Source organism: Diceros bicornis, chromosome 38 (genome assembly GCF_020826845.1).
Source record: "Diceros bicornis minor isolate mBicDic1 chromosome 38, mDicBic1.mat.cur, whole genome shotgun sequence".
In the NCBI taxonomy this organism is placed as follows: Eukaryota; Metazoa; Chordata; class Mammalia; order Perissodactyla; family Rhinocerotidae; genus Diceros; species Diceros bicornis.
The window spans coordinates 30436975-30459972 of NC_080777.1; the positions used below are offsets into that span (position 1 = coordinate 30436975).

At 40.6% G+C, this 22998-nt stretch overlaps 1 protein-coding gene across 10 annotated transcripts in view; it reads left to right on the forward strand.

Annotated features, from left to right (window-relative positions):
* The first annotated feature begins 337 nt into the window (after positions 1-337).
* Positions 338-22998, forward strand: part of PPP1R12B (protein phosphatase 1 regulatory subunit 12B) — a 215298-nt gene continuing 192637 nt past the window's right edge. For 7 of the 10 annotated variants that reach the window (XR_009217139.1, XR_009217140.1, XM_058533822.1 and 4 more), the window contains exon 1: positions 338-715. Coding sequence is in view for 7 of the 10 variants with exons in the window: in XM_058533822.1 (XP_058389805.1) it covers positions 425-715 (291 nt within the window). In the remaining 3 variants the exon portion in view is untranslated. The other 3 variants (XM_058533830.1, XM_058533829.1, XM_058533824.1) reach the window with 2 other exon arrangements.

Consider the following 22998-nt stretch of genomic DNA (forward strand, 5'->3'; position numbering starts at 1 on the left):
GAGTCTTTCAGGTACTTTATGAAAATAGGGATAATTACTGCTCCTTTTCCACTTCAAAGGACCGATGTGACCATTAGGGAGCCAAGATGAGTGGGTGTCAACAAGAATAAACGACGACTCCTAACCGTCCAGGGAGGCTGGCCCTGGTCCGGGAGACTGGCCGGCTCGCCCCCGCCCCGCTGCATCCCGGGACTCGTAGTCCCGAAGGCCGCGGAGGCTCTCACTACGAGTCCCGTGAGGTCCCATGCGCGGCCGCGCATGCGTGTGAACGCCGAAGCGCGCGGGCGGGGCCGCGCGGGAGAAGTAAAGATGGCGGCGCTTGCGTTTCCGGCTTCTGCTCCCGGCTGAGGCTCTCCGAGGGACAACACGGCGACTGGAGCCGCCCCCGCGGCGTGGGGCGGGAGGGCGGCGGCGGGCCGGAGCCATGGCGGAGCTGGAGCACCTGGGCGGGAAGCGGGCCGAGTCGGCGCGGGCGCGGCGGGCCGAGCAGCTGCGGCGCTGGCGGGGCTCGCCCACGGAGCAGGAGCCCGCCGAGCCCCGGGGCGCCGGGCGGCGGCCGGCCTCGCGGCGCGGGAGCCCGCGGGTGCGTTTCGAGGACGGGGCCGTGTTCCTGGCCGCGTGCTCCAGCGGGGACACGGACGAGGTGAGGAGGCTCCTGGCGCGGGGCGCGGACGTGAATACGGTCAACGTGGACGGCCTGACTGCCCTGCACCAGGTAACCCGGTCCCGCGGTCCGGCCGCCGGGGAGGGTCCCTCGGGCCGCGGTGTCACTCCGGCCGGCTACCCCCGGGTCAGCGCTTTCCCGACCTCATGGTCCCCACCGAGGGACGTATCACCCGCTGCCCGGGCAGGGTTTGTATTTCCCTCCGCCTGCTTGGGTTGCCATGGTTACCGGTGGTTGGGTCCCCGGTGTCCCCGGCACGTAAGTCATCCTCACTTCTGCCAGTCGGTGTGCCTGACACCGTGTCACTCGTAGGCACGGTCAGTGTCGTCTGTCCGGTGGCCTTTCTGAAAGTTCAGTGTTCTGCTTGTGCGGCCCTATCATGGAGTATCTTAGATCCCTGAAAGAGTAAACCCCTGTGTGGAGTCAAGGCAAGCAGATCTGAAACGGCACCTCTTGTTTTGCAGATTTGTCGTGATTCAGAAACAGTTTGTGTCTCCTGCAGGCTGTAGCTCCTGGGACACCCCCTTATTTTCTTCCTCGCAGTGTTCCTTCCTAAGAGCTTCCTATGGAGAACCAGCCATCCGAATCACTTGCGTTTGATATTATGGAATAGCCTTCTGTAGAAATCGCATGCCCTATATACAGCTATAGTGTGTGGATTGTGGATAACTTGACAGTTTTGTGCTTGGTAATAACACCTTTACTTCTTTCATCTTATACAACAGTATTCTATATATACTGACTGTCGTAGCTGGCTCCACCCTTCCTCCCCAAATGGAACTTCGTCACTTATTTTCGTGAGATGAGAGCCAGGCACCCCCTCTTAATCTTCCCTCTTTTTCTTCTACTGTCCATGCAGTAAATGTGTTGGCATGAGAACCTACTTCTAAATATTAATTCAGTTTTGTGTCATACCACTTCCCTGAATGTATTAGCCAACATTCATATAGTCTGTTGCTGTTTAAAAATTATTTTATATGCATCTCAGCAGTGATCTTTTGAAGTAGGTGTGGCAGGTAGTGTTATTCTCATTTAACAGATGAGTAATCTGAAGCTCAGAAAATTGTTACTTTTACAAGATTAGAAAGGAGAGAAGTTGCCCCTAGGCATGAATTTTTCGGATTTAAATTCCAGAGCTTTATATCCTACCTGATAAGGAGCTAAATATAAATAAGATAGATACTAGGAGGGCTACATTCATTATTCTAAATTTCTGAACTCTGACAAGGTGAATTTTTATTTATTTTTGTGTGTGTGTGAGGAAGATCAGCCCTGTGCTAACATCTGCCAGTCCTCTTTTTGCTGAGGAAGACTGGCCCTGGGCTAACCTCCATGCCCATCTTCCTCCACTTTGTATGGGACGCCGCCACAGCATGGCTTGCCAAGCCGTGCGTCAGTGCGCGCCTGGGATCTGAACTGGCGAACCCCGGGCCGCCGCAGCAGAGCGCGCGTACTTAACTGCTTGAGCCACCAGTCCTGCCTCATGAACTTTTATTTTTTAAATGTATTTGGGATGTTAAGGAGTTTGAGATCTGTATTCTGGAAGAAACCATTTCATGGGTTCATAAAGGGTAGAGAACTAGAACCCAGCTTTCTAGTTCATGTGTACCTTTATTGAATCACTCACTGTTCTATCAAAGCACAGATTTTTTAGTGTAACTCAGTAGCCCTGTTTTTTTTTTAAGGTGACTCTGCTAGCCGTACACATTTTAATAACACCCTGAGAAAAGCACCTACTTTGAGGTCACTCTTGGTAGAGCTCCTTCCCATACAGGTAACCACTTTTCTGATCCCTTCTCCTGAGACTGACCTCCTTGGTGCCTTTCCTTCTCTCTTAACTACCACCCCCGATTGTGAAGTGCAACTTCTCTCAGTTAATATGATCTTCACATTCAGTAATCTCTTGAAATAGGAGAAAGGAGATGTCAGCTCTGGACTTTTTTTTTTAACACCTGCAAATGCAATGTAGGCATTTCTCCCTGTTTACAGGGCTGGCAGTGAGTTGAACTGAATAGGTATACTCAGTACTAGACAAAGCTAAAGATTAAGCTGCTGGAAGATTTCGGGTCAAACAACCTTCTGTTGAGAAACCATCTCTTTGTTTGAATCAAGACAAGGGGCCTTTATTGGCTCGGGAACTCTTTTACAAGTCAGTTTCTGCAGAGTTACAATATGTTTCTCCATAGTCTGAAGAACTCTTAAGGTACATAAAAGATTATTTTCAAAACATGAGACTGGAGCTGCCAGTAGCTGAAGAACATACTTTATGACTGATTGTCCTTTTGTGAAATGGAGAGTCGTACAGTTATCTGAATTATTTAGTTAAAATAGCCATCTGTTATGTAAGCATAATATGAATTATCAGGATAATTCCTTCCTTTCTCTTGTTTTGGCCATGGCCCCTTGACCAACTGTGGGTTATCATTTTGGCATGTTGGAAGAAACCCCCAGATGATATTGGGGGACGATTTTTCTCCTCCTCCCACAAGGTCACAGTAGATGATTTGCACTTCAGGTTGTGGTGCCTTGATGCTACTTTTGACTTAGGGACCTTTCTTTCTTGGCAGCCTTTGCTTAGGCCACGAGGTTCTTGAGTCAAAGATAACAAGCTCCAGGGGGCCTGTTAATAATACTTGAAATAGACTGGGATAGGGAGTATCTCAAAGGTTAGACCTACTCTGATGAAAGCCTGGGAAACTGATGCAGACTGACTAAATGTGGGCAAGTAAATTAAAATTTGGCGTGTGTGCCCTGAGTGTCCTAGAGTCTTCAGTGACAAAGTGTTAATCCAAAAGCACTTGTTTGCTCATAGAAGAATTCCCGTCTTATTTATGTATATACGTTATAGGGTATAAAGCATGAGTTAATAATTCAGTGTGGGCTGGTACGTCTTAAAATTTCTTTTATTTTTATTCATTTATTTATTTATTTTGCAAGGTTGATTATTAGCACCTATCTTGGTATCCTTAGCATTATGAGCTTGGGTGCTGTAGGTCTAGATGTTGTCGTCGTTAGTGTCATGGAGTTGATTCCAACTCCTAGTGATCCATTCTGTGTACAGCAGAGGGGAACCCTGCCCCGTCTTTTTGCACCATCCTCTCACCTTCTGGTGCCATATCAGGCAGTGCTCCTCTGCTGTTTATAGAGTTTTCATGGCCAGTCTTTTTGGGAGTGGGTAGCCAGGTCCTTCTTCCTAGTCTCTCTTAGTCTGGAAGCTCTGCTGAAACCTGTCCACCATGGGTGACTCTCTTGGTATTTGAAATCCCAGTGGCATAGCTTTCCACATCACAGCGACACACAGCCACCACAGTATGACAGCTGACAGATAGGGGGTTGGTTCCCTGATGGGGAAATGAACCCAGGCTGCAGCAGTGAGAGGGCTGGATCTTAACTCCTGGATCACTAGGGCTGTCTAGGTCTAGATACATGCTCTCAAAATTGTATCTACCAAATTACTGGTCTGCTGTAAGAGGCAAGAGCTTCCTTTGGGAAAGAAGATTTTCTGGAATTTGTTAAAATGCCTGCTTATTCCTTCAGAATGTAGTGTATTGGCACTTACATCTGTGCTGTGTGTGGTGGAGGATGCTGATGTCAGTCCACGTAGGTCTTGTCTCTAGACCAGTCTGCACAGTCTTCATTTGGAGGGAGGCCTCGGAGACTAGAATGATTCTGTACTTGATGCAGAAATTCAGATTCCTTTTCTAATAGTTTCAGAGTCCAAGTGTGGACCCTCAGGGTCACCCCAGACTGGAATTCTACTCCTAGTAGCCTCTGTCATTCTAGAGCTGCCTCAATCTGACCCTGTAGCCTCAGGGAGATTAAAATTATCTGTTTCTGTGGAAGTCAGGTAGAGATAGGGACAGATGAGGGAAAGAGGAAAGGCAGAGCAATTTATATTCAGAGTGAGACAGAAGAAGACTAAGGTGATAATGTGTTCAATACAAAACAGTATGTATGTGTGCCAACCTGTATGGTGAAATAAAACTTGCCTTCTTAACCCTTTCTCTTTTATTCCAAGTTCATTGCTTATTCCTCCTACAGTTCCATCTGTGAAGTGACTTTCACCTTACCCTGTAAATTGATGAATCCTGCTTAGTGTCAGGACCCACAGCAATATGGGATTAAGAAAATCCTGTTGGCTTCTTCATTATTGTGGATCTAGAACAGTCATCCTGAGTCACTTAGTAGTTTACCTCTTCACATTGGTTAATATGATACATCAGGCTATGTTGGGCACCTGGCCCCTTGCCTTCTGAGTATTAGTCCCAAGTTTCCATGCCATGATGGAACCTCGTAATGGCCTTCAAAGTCAGATTTGGAAATTAGGCTTATTTTTATGGTGGGTGTTTTTTTTTCCCCCCCTTTGGAGAGTTCAGATGTAAGTGACTTTTATTTGTTTCCTTGCCAAATTTTTATTTCCCTTTTTTTTTTTTTTTTTTTTGTGAGGTGATCAGCCCTGTGCTAACATCTGTGAATCCTCCTCTTTTTTTGCTGAGGAAGACTGGCCCTGGGCTAACATCCGTGCCCATCTTCCTCCACTTTTTATGGGACACTGCCACAGCATGGCCTGCCAAGCAGTGCGTCGGTGCATGCCCGGGATCCGAACTGGTGAACCCTGCACCGCCGCAGTGGAGCGCACGCACTTAACCACTTGCGCCACTGGGCCAACCCCCCCATTCTTTTTTCTTTTGCTGGGAAAGAGTCACCCTGAGCTAACATCTGTTGCCAATCTGCCTCTTTTTTTTTTTTTTTTTTTTTTAACTCCCAAAGCCCCAGTACATAGTTGTATATTCTAGTTGTAGGTCCTTCTGGTTCTTTGATGTGAGCCACCACCACAGCATGGCTACTGACAGATGAGTGGTGTGGTTCTGTGCCCAGGAACCGAACCCTGGGCCGCCAAAGCAGAGTGCGCCAAACTTTAACCACTAGGCCATCATGGCTGGCTCTATCTTTTTTTCTTTAAGCCATTTTAATAATTATGTAGTCGTGAGTTGCTTTTTTAATGACAGTAATAGTATTAGTAATGTATAATAGTAGTCATAGTAGTGGTAGTAGTGGTAATAGAGCTTCCACTTACGTGTTATTTATTCTTAGCTGAGGACTGTGCTAAGTGCTTTTCATATGTTAACTGTGTGTAATACTTAACACCACTCATGAGATAGGCACTTATGTTATTGTCTGGATCTTACAGAATAGGAAAACTGAGATGCTGTGCAAGGTCACACAGTAATAATAAAGGACAGAGCTAGAATTTTTTTAAGCCCAGGCGGTCTGATTGTGAGTCCATGTTTTTAACTCTATAGACTATATTGCCTCTCATTGTAAAAACAAATTAGAAAATGAAATTATAAAGAAAAAGTTGAAAATGATTTAAAATCAGGCTACTCAGAGATAAATACCACTAACATTTTAGTGTATTCCCTTCAGGTTTTTTTTTTTCTTTTTGTGAGGAACATCAGCCCTGAGCTAACATCCATGCCAATCCTCCTCTTTTTTTTTTTTTTTTTAGCTGAGGAAGACTGGCCCTGGGCTAACCTCTGTGCCCATCTTCCTCCACTTTATATGGGATGCCGCCACAGCATGGCCTGACAAACGGTGCATCTGTGCACGCCCGGGATCCGAACTCGGGCCGCCAGCAGTGGAGTATGCACACTTAACCACTACGCTACTGGGCCGGCCCCCAGGTTTTTTTTTTTTTTTGAATATTCATTATATTGAATTTGTATGTATGTGTATAAGAATATATTTACAAAATTAGTATCATGCACTTTGCTTCCTGATTTTTTCACTTAATTTTGCTTGTAATTGATTTCCTATATCATTAAATATGCTTTGAAAATAATGTTTTTTACATTTGAATAATATGTCGTCATTTGCATGTGCTGTAATATGTTTATTTTCCTTATTAGAGGTTTTATAAGATTGTTAATTTACAACTAATATTGAATGCCTAATGGTAGATTGTAAATTTGTGCTAAAGTGTATATGTTTGTTGATAGGTGCAGTTTCTGCCTTCAAGGAACTCACAGTCACGTTTAGAGATAGATTTAAAAAAACAATGACTTTTAGAGTGATAAGTTCTATGATACACAAGCAAAGATATACTGCTAAGTGGAGGGACAAAGGAAGGCAGTCCAGGATGATAGAGCAGTGTGGGCAGAGAAGAGGAGTGAGTGTGGTGTATAGGCAGAGGGCACAGAGGAGTTCTAATTGATGTGTTTGGAGGGTTAGAGATGGGAGTGGAGATGACCTCCTAGAGGGCTCTGAACATCCGACATCAGGCCAAGAAGGCTTGATGGAGTCCTTAGTAGAGAACTTTTGTGGATTTAAGCCAGGGGATTAACCCAGCCAAAGCAGTATTTTAGGAATATAAGCTGCAATTGGATTTCAGAATGAGTGGAGGGACAGAGAAGAAAGAACCAGCTGAGAGAATGGAGATGAGAAAAGAAAAAAAAAGTGTAATACAGTTCTAGCCTGTGAGTCTGCAAGAATTGTGTTATTTAGATAGAAATAGGATTCTGTCCAATATTGGACTGAGGTGCTCTGAAGATTTCCAAGTAGAAATATGCTGTAGGCATCTGTGTGATTCAAGGCTAGTCATCACCTCCCTATCTAGGCTCCAGTTTTCTCATATTTAAAATGAGACTTGGATATGAACTTAAAGGTGCGAGTTAAAGCCACAGTGTGGAAGAGGAGAGGAGAAAATATAATAGAGAAGAGCAAAAGACACAGTCAGATGGTTGGCAGAGGATGCAGAAGTTCAAGTTAGAGCCATAGGAGTATATAGTAGGCTGAATAATGCCCCTCAAAGATGTCCATGTCCTAATCCCCAGAACTTGTGAATATATTACCTTGCATGGTAAAAGGGACTTTGCAGATGGGACTAAGTTTAGGATCTTGAAATGGGAAGAGTAACCTGGATTACCCAGGTGAGCACAATGTAATCACAAGGGTCTTTATAAGAGGAAGGCAGGAGAGCAGAGTCAGTAGCTGGAGATGCAATGACAGAAGCAAGATATTGGAGTGATTTGAGGAAGGGGCCGTGAGCCAAGGAATGCTGGTGGCCTCTAGAAGCTGAAAAAGGCAAGGATATAGATTCTCCCCTCAGAACCTCCAGAAGGAAATGGCCCTGCTGAAAACTTGATTTTAGCCCAGTGAGACTGAGTTCAGACTTCTGACCTCCAGATCTGTAAGATAATAAATGTGTTGTTTTAAGCCACTAAGTTTGTGGTCATTTATTATAGCAGCAGTAGGAAACTCATACAGAGGAGAACTGGGAAAGCTCAGTGATACTAAGGAGTTTCCAGGGAGAAGGCCTGAAAAAAACTGTTGGATTTGGTCATTTATAACCTTTGAAAGGGCAGTTTCAGTAGAAAGATGTTTTAGAGGACTTTTGTGGAGATTATATGAAGCTTTCTCCTATTAAGGATAACTTAGGTTAGTGTTTCTGTTGACTGTTGGAAGAAAAAAAAATAGATCTACCATCAATATGATTATAACTGTAAATTAGGGCCCAAAATATATAAGACCCTAAAAAAGCTGGTTTCTGGCTAGTTCAAGTGGATTCATTGTTTATGAGTTAAGAATATTTTAGGATATTAAACCTGACACTAGAAGCAGTAAGGTTATGTTACCGTTACCGAAGGGCTGATGAGCTAGTTGAGAGTATTTTATTTCCTAGTTGTGGTTTGGCCTGTTTCCCGCACATGAGCACTGTCACTGGAAGGCAGCCCTAGGGGAGCAGTGATAGGGAATTAGAACCCATAGACAGTTTCTTCTGCTGTTTGTTCTTGCCCATTCCTTTATTGAAGGTCTGCTCTGTTCCTGACTCCTGCTTCTTGTTACTTAGCAGTTGATACATTTTAGAAACTAAATAGAATTTTGGGAATGCTCTCTAGAATAGCTGGTTCCTATGATCATTTGTAAGAGGAAGTGGGCTACATAGTTATTTTCTGTTCTAGCATTCTGGCTCTTGGGAGTTGGAGGGGGGAGTATTATATTCATCAGTATTTGTGACTGTTTTCATGTATGCTTATGGATGAAAGTGATCATATTTATACGTTTTTACCTAAAGATGGTGAAAGATGGAAGTTTTGGGATCTTTAGTGAATCTTTAGTGGTTCAACATAGTAATAATAAATCCAGATTAAAGATCTTGACCCAGAATTTTATATAGGGCAAGGAATTGAAACCTCATTTGGATTGCTAATTGAAGCTTGCTCAGTTTGTTGACTTTGAATGTGTTAGGTTTTTTCTGCTTTTGAAGTATTATTTTTAAAATTGTTTCTTAAATCTTAGATTTTAGATCATAACCAGTTTGAGTAAATTTGGGGGGCTTAAAGTTTCATCAGACATGCAGAGTTTATATTTGCTTTATGAGTCAGTTTAATTGCAAACCTGAACCTTTAGTTCTCAATATTGAAAATTGATCTGTATGTAGTTTTAATACAATATTGTACTACATTTTAGTTATGGGATGGATTTATGTAAGAATTTAGAAAAGATTTTGTACTTAGTATACTGAAACACTGTAATACTGTGCTAATCTGTTAGAATCATATTCTAATTTAGTTTGGGGAAAATATTTTACAGTGCCACACTCTGAATATCCATGATGTATCTGGCGTAAAACCTGGCTTTTACATATGAATTTTTGGTCTAGTGACCCACTTTCTTTTTATTTTTTGTGAGGAAGATCAGCCCTGAGCTAACCTCCGATGCCAGTCTTCCTCTTTTTTGCTGAGGAAGATTGTCCCTGGGCTAACATCCATGCCCGTCGTCTTCTACTTTATATGGGACGTCGCCACAGCATGGCCTGACAAGCGGTGTGTCTGTGCGTGCTCGGGGTTCCGAACCTGCAAACCCCGGGCTGCCTCAGCGGAGCACACGCACTTAACCACTTGGGTCACCAGGCCGACCCAACTTTTTTTTTAAACTTTTTTATTATGGAATATTTCAAAATAGAAAAGTAGAGAGAATAGTATAATGAATTCTCAAAAGTTATCAACTCGTGGCCAATCTTGTTTCATTTATAGGTCCTTCTCCCCCCATTCCCAATATACTGGGTTATTTTATAGCCAATCCTAGATATGACATAATTTTATTTGTAAATATTTCAATATGTATTTCTAAAAGATAGAAATTTAAATTAAAACAATTACACTTTCATTATCACACTTAAAAATTAAGCACTGACTCGCTAAAATCATAAAATATTCAGTGCTGTTTACATTTCCCTGATGGTTCATGGATTTCTTTTTTTACAGTTGGTGTAGCCAAATTAGGGTTCACTTAAGGTTTGCATTGGTTCATATATATCTTAAGACTCCCTTAATCTGTAGTTTCCTCTTCATTTTTTTTCTCTGCATTTTATTTGTTGAAAAACTGGATTGTTTGTCCTGCAGAGTTTCCCACAGTCTGGATTTTGCTGACTGTATGCTTGTAGTGTTAACATGTTCCTTTGTCTTCTATACTTTCTATGAACTAGTAATCAGGTCTAGAGATCTGACCTGATTCAGATTTGAATTTTTTGGCAAGAGTACATCATAGATGGTGGTGTATACTTCTGTCGAGAGGCCCATCGTATCTAGTTGTCTCTCTCTTTGTGGTTTAGTGGCCATTGGTGGCCTAACAATTTTGAAGTTTCAAGCCAGTCTTGACTAGACCTGAATTCTATTAATGAATTCTTCTAATTATCATCCCACCTTCTTGTGTTGACTTTGGGATAGCAGTGATCAGTTCAAGAAATGTAAATTGTGAAGATTGTGAATAAAATGGTTAATATGCGTATAGTGTATTGACTGTTGTGAGGCTTGACGCAGTGCTCAGCCAGTTTAGACTGGTGCCCTTCATGTGTAACTATTTGTCAGTGATGATGACAGTGGAGTGAACTTTATCACCTTTTCATATCTGTTTCATTAACTCTTAACTGAACTTCCCCTTATTTTGAAATATTGTTCAAAGTTCCAGTTCAGTAATATGGTTTCTTGGCTCCCAAGATCACCACCAGCTCTTGAGCTTCATTATAAAAGAAAACTTCATAGGAAAGCCTCCAAAGAAAACTAAAAAAATAGTCAGTAAATTGGCTGTACAAGGAGAAGAGAGACTTTCTTTTAGGCAGGCACCTGCCTTATAAGGGAGAAGATAGGAAAAGAAGAGTGTCCATTCTAAGCGTATCCATTTTGGGCAGTCAGCTGTGGGCAAATGATGTGCTTAACTCAGAAAATGGAAGTGACATTTGGAGCATTCTATGGAGATTGAATTGGCTGGCTTTGTGTTGTGCTCTCTGAGGCTGAGGAGAGGTCTGCCCTTCTAACTGAATGTGAATTTCACAGTAGGATGTATGGTTTACTGACTGTGTTTTATTTATATAGGGAATTTCATGGGAAACAGGTTTACTTGCCTGCTTCTAAGCAACATTTTTGCCAGGTTTCTTTTTTTTTTAGTTATTTGTATGTATTTACTTTTTAAGCCGGTTGGCCTAGCTGAGATGTGCTTTAAAGTGCCAAGGCAGACTGTGTTTGGGTCCTCTGAATGCCACTTCACTGTTTTATAATCATGCCTCTTGTATTGATTTTCCTCCCGGTGTTTAGATTGTTCCCCTTTGACAGTAAATAGCATGAAAAATGAGGTCAAAAGAATGACTCACCTCATTATAAATCACCAGGGGTAATGGAAAATGATTTTGAAGGATGACCGAGCTGCATGCCATCTGTTCAGAATCGTTTCACCTGTTGGAGAGCCTCTGCAGCACAGGACCTGAGGGAGAAGGCCCATCCACTCATGGTCGCCACTCACGTCTCAGCGACCGCGTGCGGGCTGGTGTCAGGAGAATTGTATTGCTGAACTCTGAGTGCTTGGTAGATATTTAAACAGGCAGCATAATGATGATTGGCCTTGGTTTTCAGGTGAGAGCGGCGACAGTTTGCCTTGCTTCAGCTCTTTCTGTGCTGTAGCCAGTCTGTGACAGGATCACCAAGGCCCAAGGGTATTCACAGGCAAATAACTTTGAAATATAATGAATTTTATCTTTCTAGTCATTATCTAAATTATTAAGAAAACTGTTATTTTCTTCTTCTTTTTTTAATGTCAAGAGAAGAGAAGTTTCACATTCTGTCCCTAATGCACTTCTGTGGTTTGGATCTTTAAAAATTCAAATGATCCTTTATTAATTTTTTTTGGCTACATATTTATTGAGCACTTCCTAGATGCCAGATCCTAGAATAGGTGCTGGGATACAAAGACAGTCTCTGCCCTCGGGGATTCTGCAGTTATTGGGAAACTCATAGTTTTAAAGATAAAATCTGGTCCATATTGCTCATGTTTAGCATTGAATCCAATTCGTGTTATCTTGTTCATAGTAAAAGTGGAGAAAGAGTATTGATCATTATCTACAATTTGCCTTGGTATATTTTAAAATAATCAAATCTTTGTCCTCAGCCTTCGCTAATCTAATAAACATGACCATCTCTTTGATTTAATTTAAGATTGGTTTCCAAATCATTAATCATTTTGCTCTCTTTCCTGGGGATTTCTAAGCTCTCCAGCTTCCTTTGGGCTCACTGGCTCCTTGATAAGAGTCAGTAATGGCTTCAGCTCTGGGGACCACCACAGGACCACTTGACAGTAGAGTCACAGGACCAACCATATGTATTGGTTGTGTTATAGGATTATCAAGCTCCAGGACATTACAGCAAAAAGAACCTTAAAGAACAATATCTGATCCACTTCTGCCATTTTACAAAAAAGAAATCCGAGGCCGAGAAAGAAGCTGAAAGTATACCATAAGCATGGAACAGAAATAAAATATAATGAAATGTTTTAGTTATAAAACAGATGATCAGATTTCTGCTTGATATTCTTTTCTTGCAAACAAACACATTTTCATAAATACAGAAGAATATCAAGCAGAAACTTGATCATTTGAGAAAAAGCAAAATATTCTCTATATTCTTTTGAAGAAGGCTGATACCTTATAGTTGTATTTCTCTTTTCAAAAACTTAAGTATAATAGAAACGTCATGGGATAATTATTCACATTCCAAGAGAATTAATCTAAGAGTTCTTTTAAGTGTTGGTTTCCCATTTGATTTATCCATCTCTATATTTACTGCTAAGCAACATACCAACATTAAAGCAAAATTATATAAAAGAAAAAACAATTCATTAGTATAAATACCACGCTAACACATAAACTATTTTTATTTTTCTTTGTTCTTTCCCAGGCCATGTTAAATTTTACAAATATTTTAACATAGTAGAACTTGCAGTGTATCATAATTATAATAAGTACTGTTTACTGAGTGCCCACTGTATACCAAGTGTTGCACTATGCATTTTGGTTTTATTATTGTCTTTACATCAACAACTCCACCAAGTGGGTGGTGTTATTCCATTTAATAATGAGGAAGTAGAATCAGAGAAGGTAATTTGCCCTGACCTAGGTGTCACAGGTCATGCTGGTATTTGAACCCAGGTCTGTCTGACTCAAAAGCTTCTCGTTTTCTACAGAGGTTATGCTGCTTTCTCATATCCTGGTTCACCTCTCCATCTAGACCTTCTGTTGACTGTGAGAAGACCTCTTTGATGCATACCATTTTGTGGGGGAAGGTTTCTGTTTTGCTCCTTCGATTTTTACTTGGTCAAGAGTTCTGTGTCTACTCGGTGTGAGACAACACCCAAGGCATTGCTTCCTACCTCTTTCATGTCATGGCATACACTGGAAACATCATTTTTTGTATAGTGCACTTAGTAAACTGGAGACTTGGGAGTTTGGTGTCAAATTTATTATATTTTCTTAATATATCATGATAAAAAAATCTATTAAAAATCAGACTTTGGCTAATTGTTAACATTAAAATCTATTAACAGTAAATAAATATACCAAGAAGTAACAAGCAAGAAATTAACAAAATCAATTATATTTTATTTAGGAACACCTAATAATACCGGATGTATCAATAATGATGATGATGATCATGATGATAATTGTGACAGACATACATATCTTCTAGTTAGAAATTTTGTGGAAAAATTAGAGCAAATTAAATAGAAAAACAGTGTATTTTGTATGTGTAAAACATAGAACTTCACTGATGTTAAACATGTAGGTTAAAATAAAAATACAGATTAAAATGATTGAATAGGAAGATGAAGAGAAAGAGCTATTTTGTAGAGTCACTATAGGATGCTCTCTGGCAGTGGAGTTTTATGTACCAAAATTATAATTACTAAATTTAGGAAGTTTATAGAGGGAGCCATACAAATTAAATATAATTTTGCCTGTTTTTTTTTTTTTTTTTTTTTTTTTGCTGAGGAAGATTCACCCTGAGCTGACATCTGTGCCAGTCTTCCTCTGTTTTGTATGTGGATCACCACCACAGTATGGCCGATGAGTGGTATAGGTCCATGCCTGGGAACCAAACTCATGAACCTGGGCCACTGAAGTGGAGTGTGCCAAACTAAACCACTACGCCATGGGACCAGCCCCTAATTTTACCTGTTTTAAATTTTGATTAGTTGCAAAAAAATTTTTAATAGCAATACAATATTTCATTGAGGAGATCTTTGTGTCTTACTTGCAACCCATTTGTAACACAATATATGATTGGGAAGGTCTGATAGAAACATATTAATAGTAAGCACTCAGTAAATATTGACTGTTATTATGTTGAGTTAGTATAACAAAATGGTTAAGAGAGTGAATTTTGGAATCAAATACCTGGATACTAAACCTGGCTTTGCTACTTACATAAGCTTGATATTTTCTAAAACAAGCCCTTGGTCAGCTATGTATTGTAAATATTTTCTCTCAGTGTATGGCTTGTTTTTTCATGTTCTTCTCTTTTGTTTCATGTTCTTGTTTTTTAATAAACTTTTCATTTTGGAGTGATTTTAGATTTACAAAAAAGTTGCCAAGATAGTTCAGGGAGTTCTTGTATACTCTTCACCCAGCTTCCCTGAGTATTAACATCTTACATAAACATGGTACATTTGTCAAAAGAAGTATTGTGTTGTTTTTATTGATGTTCTGAATGGCATTTCCCTGATTATATTTTCTAACCAGTTTTTACTTGTATTAGAAAAGCTATTTTTAAAGAAGAGTATTATTTATTTTATTTCCTTACTGAAGTATGTTATATATCAGTTTTATGAAGGTATGGATTTTCCAGTTAGATATTAGCATCTATTAACCATGATTTTTTGTCTTTTTCCCCTGAGATTTAAACCTTTGAAGCACAAAAGTTTTAAATTTTGATGGTGTCTGATTTATCTATTTTTTCTTTTGTTGCTTGTGCTTTTAGTGTCATATCCAAGAAACTGTTGCCTAATCCAAGGTCATGAAGATTTACATCATTTTTTCTTTTAAGCGTTTTATAGTTTTAGCTCTTATATTAGGGTCTTTGATCCATTTTGAGTTAATTTTTCATATGGTGAAGGGTAAGGGTCCAGCTTCAGTCTTTTGCATGTGAATATCCAGTTGTCCCAGCACCATTTGTTGCAAAGACTCTAAGGTTTAAACCTTTCATTTTTGGTCTTCTTTCTTTCTTTCTTTATTTGAGGAAGATTAGCCCTGAGCTAACACCTGTTGCCAATCTTCCTCTTTTTGCTGAAGAAGATTGGCCCTGGGCTAGCGTCTGTGCCCATCTTCCTCTGCTTTATATGGGATGCTGCCACAGCATGGCTTTTTTGATAAGTGGTACATAGGTCCATGCCCAGGATCTGAACCTGCAAACCCCCAGGATGGCTGAAGCAGAGCATGCAAACTTAACCGCTGTGCCACTGGGCCAGCCCCTGGTCTTCATTTTTTGACCAGAACCTCAAACAATGTTGAATAATAGTAGTGATGGAAAGCATCTTTGTCAATTTTTTTTTTCTTTAATGAAATGTCTCTAGTATTTCTCCATTAAATATGATGTTTACTTTGTTTTCAGTAGCTTCTTTTGATTAATTTAAGGAATTCCCTTGTTTCTAGTTTGTTAAGGTTTTTAAAAGCCTTTTTATATTGCAAAATATAATGCACATACAGAAAAGTATGCATAAAACATAAATGTACAAATTCCTGGGTTTTTATAATGCAAAGGCTTGAGTTACCACCACCTTGGTTAAGAAATAAAAGATTATTTGCTAACAGTTTAAAGATCAGGAATGGATATTAATTTTTTGATACTTTTGTTGTTAAAACCATTGGTTAGTAACCCTGGGAAGTTTAACAGGATTATTGGAGTGCTGTCACACATAGTATGCTTTAAAAGTGCCAGTTATATGCCTACCCAGATTAGAGAAACTAAAGAAAAAATAAGCAAGTGGGACTTTATCAGATTAAAGAGCTTCTACAAGACAAACAAGACAAGAATCAAGATGAACAGACAATCCACCAGCTGGGAGAAAATATTTGCAAAACATGTATCTGATGAGGGGTTAATCTCCATAATATATGAAGAACTTACACAACTGAACAACAAAAAAACAAACAACCCAATGAAAAAATGGGCAGAGGAAATGAACAGACACTTCTCCAAAGAAGATATACAGATGGTAAATAGGCACATGAAAAGATGTTCAACATCACTAATCATCAGGGAAATGCAAATCAAAACAACACTAAGTTATCACCTCACGCCTGTTAGAATGGCTATAATCACCAAGACAAAAAACAACAAATGTTGGAGAGGATATGGAGAAACAGGTACCCTCATACACAGCTGGTGGGAATGCAAACTGGTGCAGCCTTTGTGGAAAACAGTATGGAGATTCGTCAAAAGAATTAAAAATAGAAATACTCTGTGATCCAGCTATCCCACTACTGGGAATCTATCCAACGAACCTGAAATCAACAACCCAAAGAGGCTTATGCACCCCTATGTTCATTGCAGCATTATTCACTATAGCCAAGAAGTGGAAGCAACCTAAGTGTCCCTCGACTGACGATTGGATCAAGAAAATGTGGTATATATATACAATGGAATACTACTCAGCCTTAAAAAAAGACAAAATCGTCCCATTTGCAACAACATGGATGGGCCTGGAGGGTCTTATGTTAAGCGAAATAAGCCAGAAAGAGAAAGACAAACACTGTATGATCTCACTCATGTGGAATATAAACCAGCACATGGACAGAGAAAACTGTATTGTGGTTACCAGGGGCAATAGGGGTAGGGGGTGGGCACAACGGGTAAAGGGAGACATATATATGGTGATGGACAAACAAATGTACAACCCAAAATTTCACAATGTTATAAACTATTAAAACATCCATAAAAAAATAAATAATAATAAAAAAATAAAAAAAATAAAATTAATTTGCATGTGCAAATAAAAAAAAAAAGTGCCAGTTATCACCTATAGCTTTAACTGAGGCATTAAGGCTGCTGTTATTTTACATTTCCAGGAAGATCTGTTTTTCTTCTGAGCTTTATACCTCATATTCATCTGCATTCTTGTTATCTGTCCTTGGATGGCTCACAGGTACCTCAAACTCAACATATTTTATACGAACTGCTTCTTTCCCTGTATTTCCTATCTTAGTAAATGGCACCTCCCTCTACCCAGTTGTTATGTGAAACCTGGATAACATCTGTGACTCCTTATTTTTCTTGATTCATTTGGCAATGTTTATTCAGCACTTACTCTGTGCTAGATGCTCATTAGCGTGAGGATGTAGTAGAGAATAAAACAGACATGAGCTTACCTCCTCTCATGAGCTTACGGTCACCACCTCCTCAGTGTTTCTTTTTTTTTTGTGAGGAAGATCAGCCCTGAGCTAACATCCATGCTAATCCTCCTCTTTTTGGTGAGGAAGACCGGCTCTGAGCTAACATCTATTGCCAATCCTCCTCCTTTTTTTTCCCCAAAGCCCCAGTAGATAGTTGTATGTCATAGCTGCACATCCTTCTAGTTGCTGTATGTGGGACGCGGCCTCAGCATGGCTGGAGATGTGGTGCGTCGCTGCACGCCCGGGATCCGAACCCGGGCCACCAGTAGCGGAGCGTGCGCACTTAACCGCTCAGCCATGGGGCCTGCCCCTCAGTGTTTCTTGAATCTGTCTACTTTGATTTGTTCTCTCCACCATCACTTCAGTCCAAGTCATTATCTCTCACCTGGGTTATAGAAAGAGTCTGGGGAATGGTTCCTCCACTTCTACGCTTGCCTTCTCCAACCATTTCCTGCACTTCAGCCAAGAAGAGCTAAACATTTCATACTTTCCTTAAAATCCTTCAATGGTTGTCACTGCCCTATTCTCCAGTCTCGTTTCTTGCCGTTCCCAACTTTGAGTACTTCCTACTATGTTTCTCTTCCTCAATCATGTCGTGTTCTCTTGTCTCCAAGTTTTAGTACATATCCTTCCCCTACTTCCCTGGTCCTCATTGTCTTCTTCTTTGCCTCCCCATCTTTCAGGTCTCAGGTTCAACATCATGGCCTGTAAGAGCCTGCCCATGGCTTACCCATAACATGTTTGCCCGTGTTAGGTGCTTCTCCCATTTTTTCCCTTGGTATCTTATGGCTTACCTGTCACAACACTCGTTATCTAGTCTTCTAGTTTCTCCTTTAATCGGCTGTCTTCCCCTCACCAGACTTGATGCTCTGGGAAGGCAGGGACTGTGCCTCACTGATTCACCATTGTGTTAACTGCATCTACCGCAGTATCTATTCAATTTTAGGCATTGGGAATAAATATTTGTTTGATGAATGAACTAATTAGAGGAAAGGAATGGTGGCAAGGGGGGAGCAGTGAGTTGTTCCAGCCAGTCATTTAATGAGAATAATTAGAATTGGAATTTGGGTTCATATTTCAAACTATAACTTTCTCTGCTTCAGCATATGTGATTTTCTTTCTTAATAATTCATTCTTATTTTAGATTTTTTTTAATTAAACTTTGGTTGGTTAGGACTTACAGGGAATTAGGAATTGAATTTCACGTTATGTCTTTTAAAGACTAAGAGAACAAGAAGGAGAGCATAAACCAGGATTTTTCTTTTCTTTTTTTTTTTGTGAGGAAGATCAGCCCTGAGCTAACATCCGTGCTAATCCTCCTCTTTTTGCCAAGGAAGACCGGCCCTGAGCTAACATCTATTGCCAAGCCTCCTCTTTTTTTTTTTTTTTTTCCCCCAAAGCCCCACTAGATAGTTGTATGTCATAGTTGCACATACTTCTAGTTGCTGTATGTGGGACGCGGCCTCAGCATGGCCGGAGAAGTGGTGCGTCGGTGCGCGCCCGGGATCTGAACCCGGGTCGCCAGTAGCGGAGCGCGCGCACTTAACTGCTAAGCCACGGGGCCAGCTAAACCAGGATTTTGAATGCTAAAAACATTGCAGAATTTAGAGCCTTGACCTTCAGGTGATGTATCAATGTGAGGAGCACAACCATTAGGAATACGTGTTTCTGATATAGAAAGTTTTTGCAAAGTTCAGATGATTTGCTGTGTCATAGTATTACAGCTTTGAAGTCAGCTGGAAGCAAACCAAAACTATAAATTGAATGAACTGGTAGAAATGTGAGAGTTGTAGTGAGAATAAAACAGACTTTTTTTAGCGTAGTTTGGGGATTGGTATGTAAATGCAATCTTGCACGTAAAGATAAGGATTGCATACTTTTAGAAGTTACACAAGAATTAAGTAAAATTAGTCTTTATCATTTATTTGATAAATAAATTTGATAAATTGAAAATTACCCTGGAAGTTGTTATTTATAGTAAAGGAATATGGAAAGGATCATTAAAGTTTTTTCAGTATAATATAAATATTAAATAATATAATAAGATAATGGACCAAACCAGAGTACATCAAGGACCGTTTTCTTTACGCTGGTGTCTTTTCTCTCTGTGAATGCTGGGAGACTGCTGTCAAGAGCAGTAGACAGTTCTTATGTGCACTACACCATGCTTAAGGTCTCAGTAGGGTAAAAAAGTAAAAGAAACATTCCCTTCCCTCAAGAACTTTGTACACCATTTGATGAGATAAGACATAGTAACATGAAAAAAATAATAACTAAGTGTTTAAGATGGGATGATTGTGAAAATGAACAGACTGGATAATTAGTGTAGATGTTCTGAGAAAACGGGTTACTTTCAGTTGGGAAAGGCACTGTTTCTGGCAGGTTGGGCATCTCATAACTGCTTACTGAATAAACAAATTCAATATTTTGGGGCAGAGGAATAATGTGAGAAGGGTAGTGTTTTAAATGATTAATTTGATAAGATTATATAGGATTGATTGATTTGAGGAAGGAGAAGCAAAAGATGCACAGTAGCTTATTATAACAGCCTCTATGGCAATGGTGAAAAGGATCTAAGGGAACAGTGGGGTGTTCCCTTAGAGGAACAGGCATTTAGGAAAAATACAGGGTATAGAAAGCAAAAGAAGGAAAGATCAAAGACAATTTTAAGATTTTGAGAATAATACTGAAATTCAACAAATATTTATTAGGCGTCCATTTTGTGCCAGATACTGAACTCGGTGCTGGGAAGAAAATGGTGAGAAAGTCCAGTTTCGTGCAGCCTTCGTTCTACACTAGACTGTAAACAGAAATGGGGAGAGCAGTGAAGGAAGCGGGTGCAGGGCAAGAGTGGAGCTTAGTTTTAGACATTTACAATCTGAGGTAAGATTGTGAGATACCAAACCACTAATGCGCATTGGGCCTTAGGGATTTAGAGAAGAATTTAGGGTCTAAGATAGATGTTGAAGTCAGAATCAGCTGGACTCCCAGTCCGCTAGTCGTTACCACTATCTTTTCCTAACTGCCCTCCACTCCCTCTAGTTGTGAAGCTCACAACAGTACTCACCCTGCCTCTCCCCATCCTGCTCTCCTAAGCATTGCAGCAGTGCTGGATAAAGTTTTATAATATTTCTTATTGGCTACATTACAAGCATATGTATTTTGTATTAAAGAGGCAGCACAGTCAGGTGGTTAAGAGCATGACTCTGGAACCAGACCATCTGGGTTGGAATTCTGGTCCTGCCACTTACTAGCTTAGGCAGGTCACTTAATCTCTTTGTACCTCAGTTTCACCAGAGGTAAATGAGCATAATAAGAGTTTCAAACTCGTAGAGTTGTAATGAGAAATAATTGAGTTAATGTACGTGAAGTGCTCAGAACACTGCCTGGCACAAAGAGAGTGCTTATTACGTATTTGTTCAATAAAATGAAAAATATCCTCATCTGGGCCTTCCTTACCACCCACCAATGTTGTAATCATCCCTAGTGGCTCTTGTCTCATTTTTCTGCTTCCCACCACATCTTTACTTTCTTTCCTGTTAACAGCTGACCTAATCATCATCTACTCAAAAGAAAAACAAAGAGGAGGGGGCACATTCAGTACTCTCCTCTCCACCTCCCGACTATCTCTGTTCTCATTCCGCCTTTTCTCCTTCTTTCAGAGGCTAACACCATCCTTCCTTGCCTCTTCCAGGATGTTACTAGACCCATTACCTCTTCTCGCCTCCTTTCTCCTTCTTTTCTTTAAAATGCCTCAAGTCGTCTCTATTCTTAAAAATAGAGATGGCCACCAGAGGAACTTTCTCTCAGTCTGACTCTCTCTTTCAAACTACTGACTCATCTTTCTTTTGCTTCTCCTTGAATTCTCTTTAACTAGTGGCATATACCTACCATTCTGTTTCGATTCCTGCCGTTCTACTGAACCTGCTCTCTTAAAGGTCACCACAAAATTCCTAAATGCCACACCTTATCATCCCTCTTAGTTCTTTTCCTTTTGAACCATTTTATAATATTTTGACTTCTGAAACATTGCTTTTTTTCCAGATCCTCCTCTTACCTCCTGAATCACTCTTTTGTACTGTCTTCACTGACACTCTTCCCAGACTTCCATCCTCAACCCACTTTTCTCTCCATTATTTCTCCATTTGTAACCTTACCCACCCACAGCCTCATGTATTGCTTATGTACTAATGATGTCCAGATCTGTCCAGCCCTGACCTCTCCAGACTAGATCTTTTTTTTTGGACTCCAGATTTGTCTTTCCAACTGTCTGCCAGACATCTTGATCTAGATGTCTTAGGTTTATCTCATTCTCAGTATTTCCAAAACAAAACTGTTTTCATCCCAGTCACAAACCTCTTGCTCCTCCTCCTGGCTTCTCTTCCTGGAGAAAATTATCATTAGCCACTCAGTCATCTAAGACATTGGTTCCCATTTGTCAGTCCCACCATTGAGAGAGTCCAGCTGATTGCATAAGAATGATCAGGAGGCATCTGTTAAAAATAGAGACCCCTGGTCTGGCCCTCCAAAGAGCCTGATTTCGCAGGTCTGGGGTAGGGCCCAGGAACCCTTTATTCTGATGCCCATCCAGATTTGGGAATCACTGATGAAAACGGAGATTTGCTCCCTCCTACCCTTCCCCCATGATCTACTGAATCATCAAGACTGGTCGATTCTATCTTTTTTAACGTCTCTTGACTCTGTCTTCTTATCTCCATTCACACCGCTAGTACTCTAGGTCACACTGTCATCTCTCCCATGAACTAATAGGCACACATTTTTTTGTTTTTCATAAGGAAGATTGGCCCTGAGCTAACATCTGTCAGTCTTCCACTATTTTGTATGTGGGTTGCCGCCACAGTGTGGCCACCGATGAGTGGTGCAAGTCCACTCCCAGGAGCCAAACCCCGGGCCGCTGAAGCGGAGCACAGCAAACTTAACCGCTAGGCCACAGGCCAGCCCCCTAGGCACACATTTTTTAAATGTTTGTTGAATAAATGAATGTGTCATTGCCATAGTCTGCTATAGGTCTCCCTTTGTCTAATTTTGCACATTTACAGTCCATTTTTAATTGTACCTTCAGAGTTATCTTTAAAATACCAATCTAATAATGTGACTTTTCTTTAAAAAACAATCTATCAGTGGTTGCCAAATCTTATTACACGTCAGAATACTCATTAAAATACAGATGCCTGAGCCCTACCTCTTTAAATTCCAATTCAGTCCTTCTGGGATCAAGCCCAGAAATCTGTATTTTTACCATGCATCCCAGCTGTTCTGATGCAGTTCTGCATTTTGGAACCCTTAGCATGCAGAGTAAGAAGGCTGACTCCTTACGTGGCATCCATCTTACCAGTTGCTCTCCCTAGCGCTCCTCAGCCATGTTCACACACCTGCATGTTTGTCACCTGCTGTTTCCTGAGCATTCCTCCTGAACTTTGTTCCTGCTGTTCTCTCTCTGGGTCACCCTGCAGCCTTTTGGAACCTCGTAAAACCCTTCTAATCTTTCAAGGCTCAGCTCAGGTGTCCCTTCCTCTGTGAAGTCCACCCTGTCAGAATGTATTTATCCTCCCTTCTGTTCTCATAACATCTTGTTCTTGCTGCTATTTAGCAATCACAC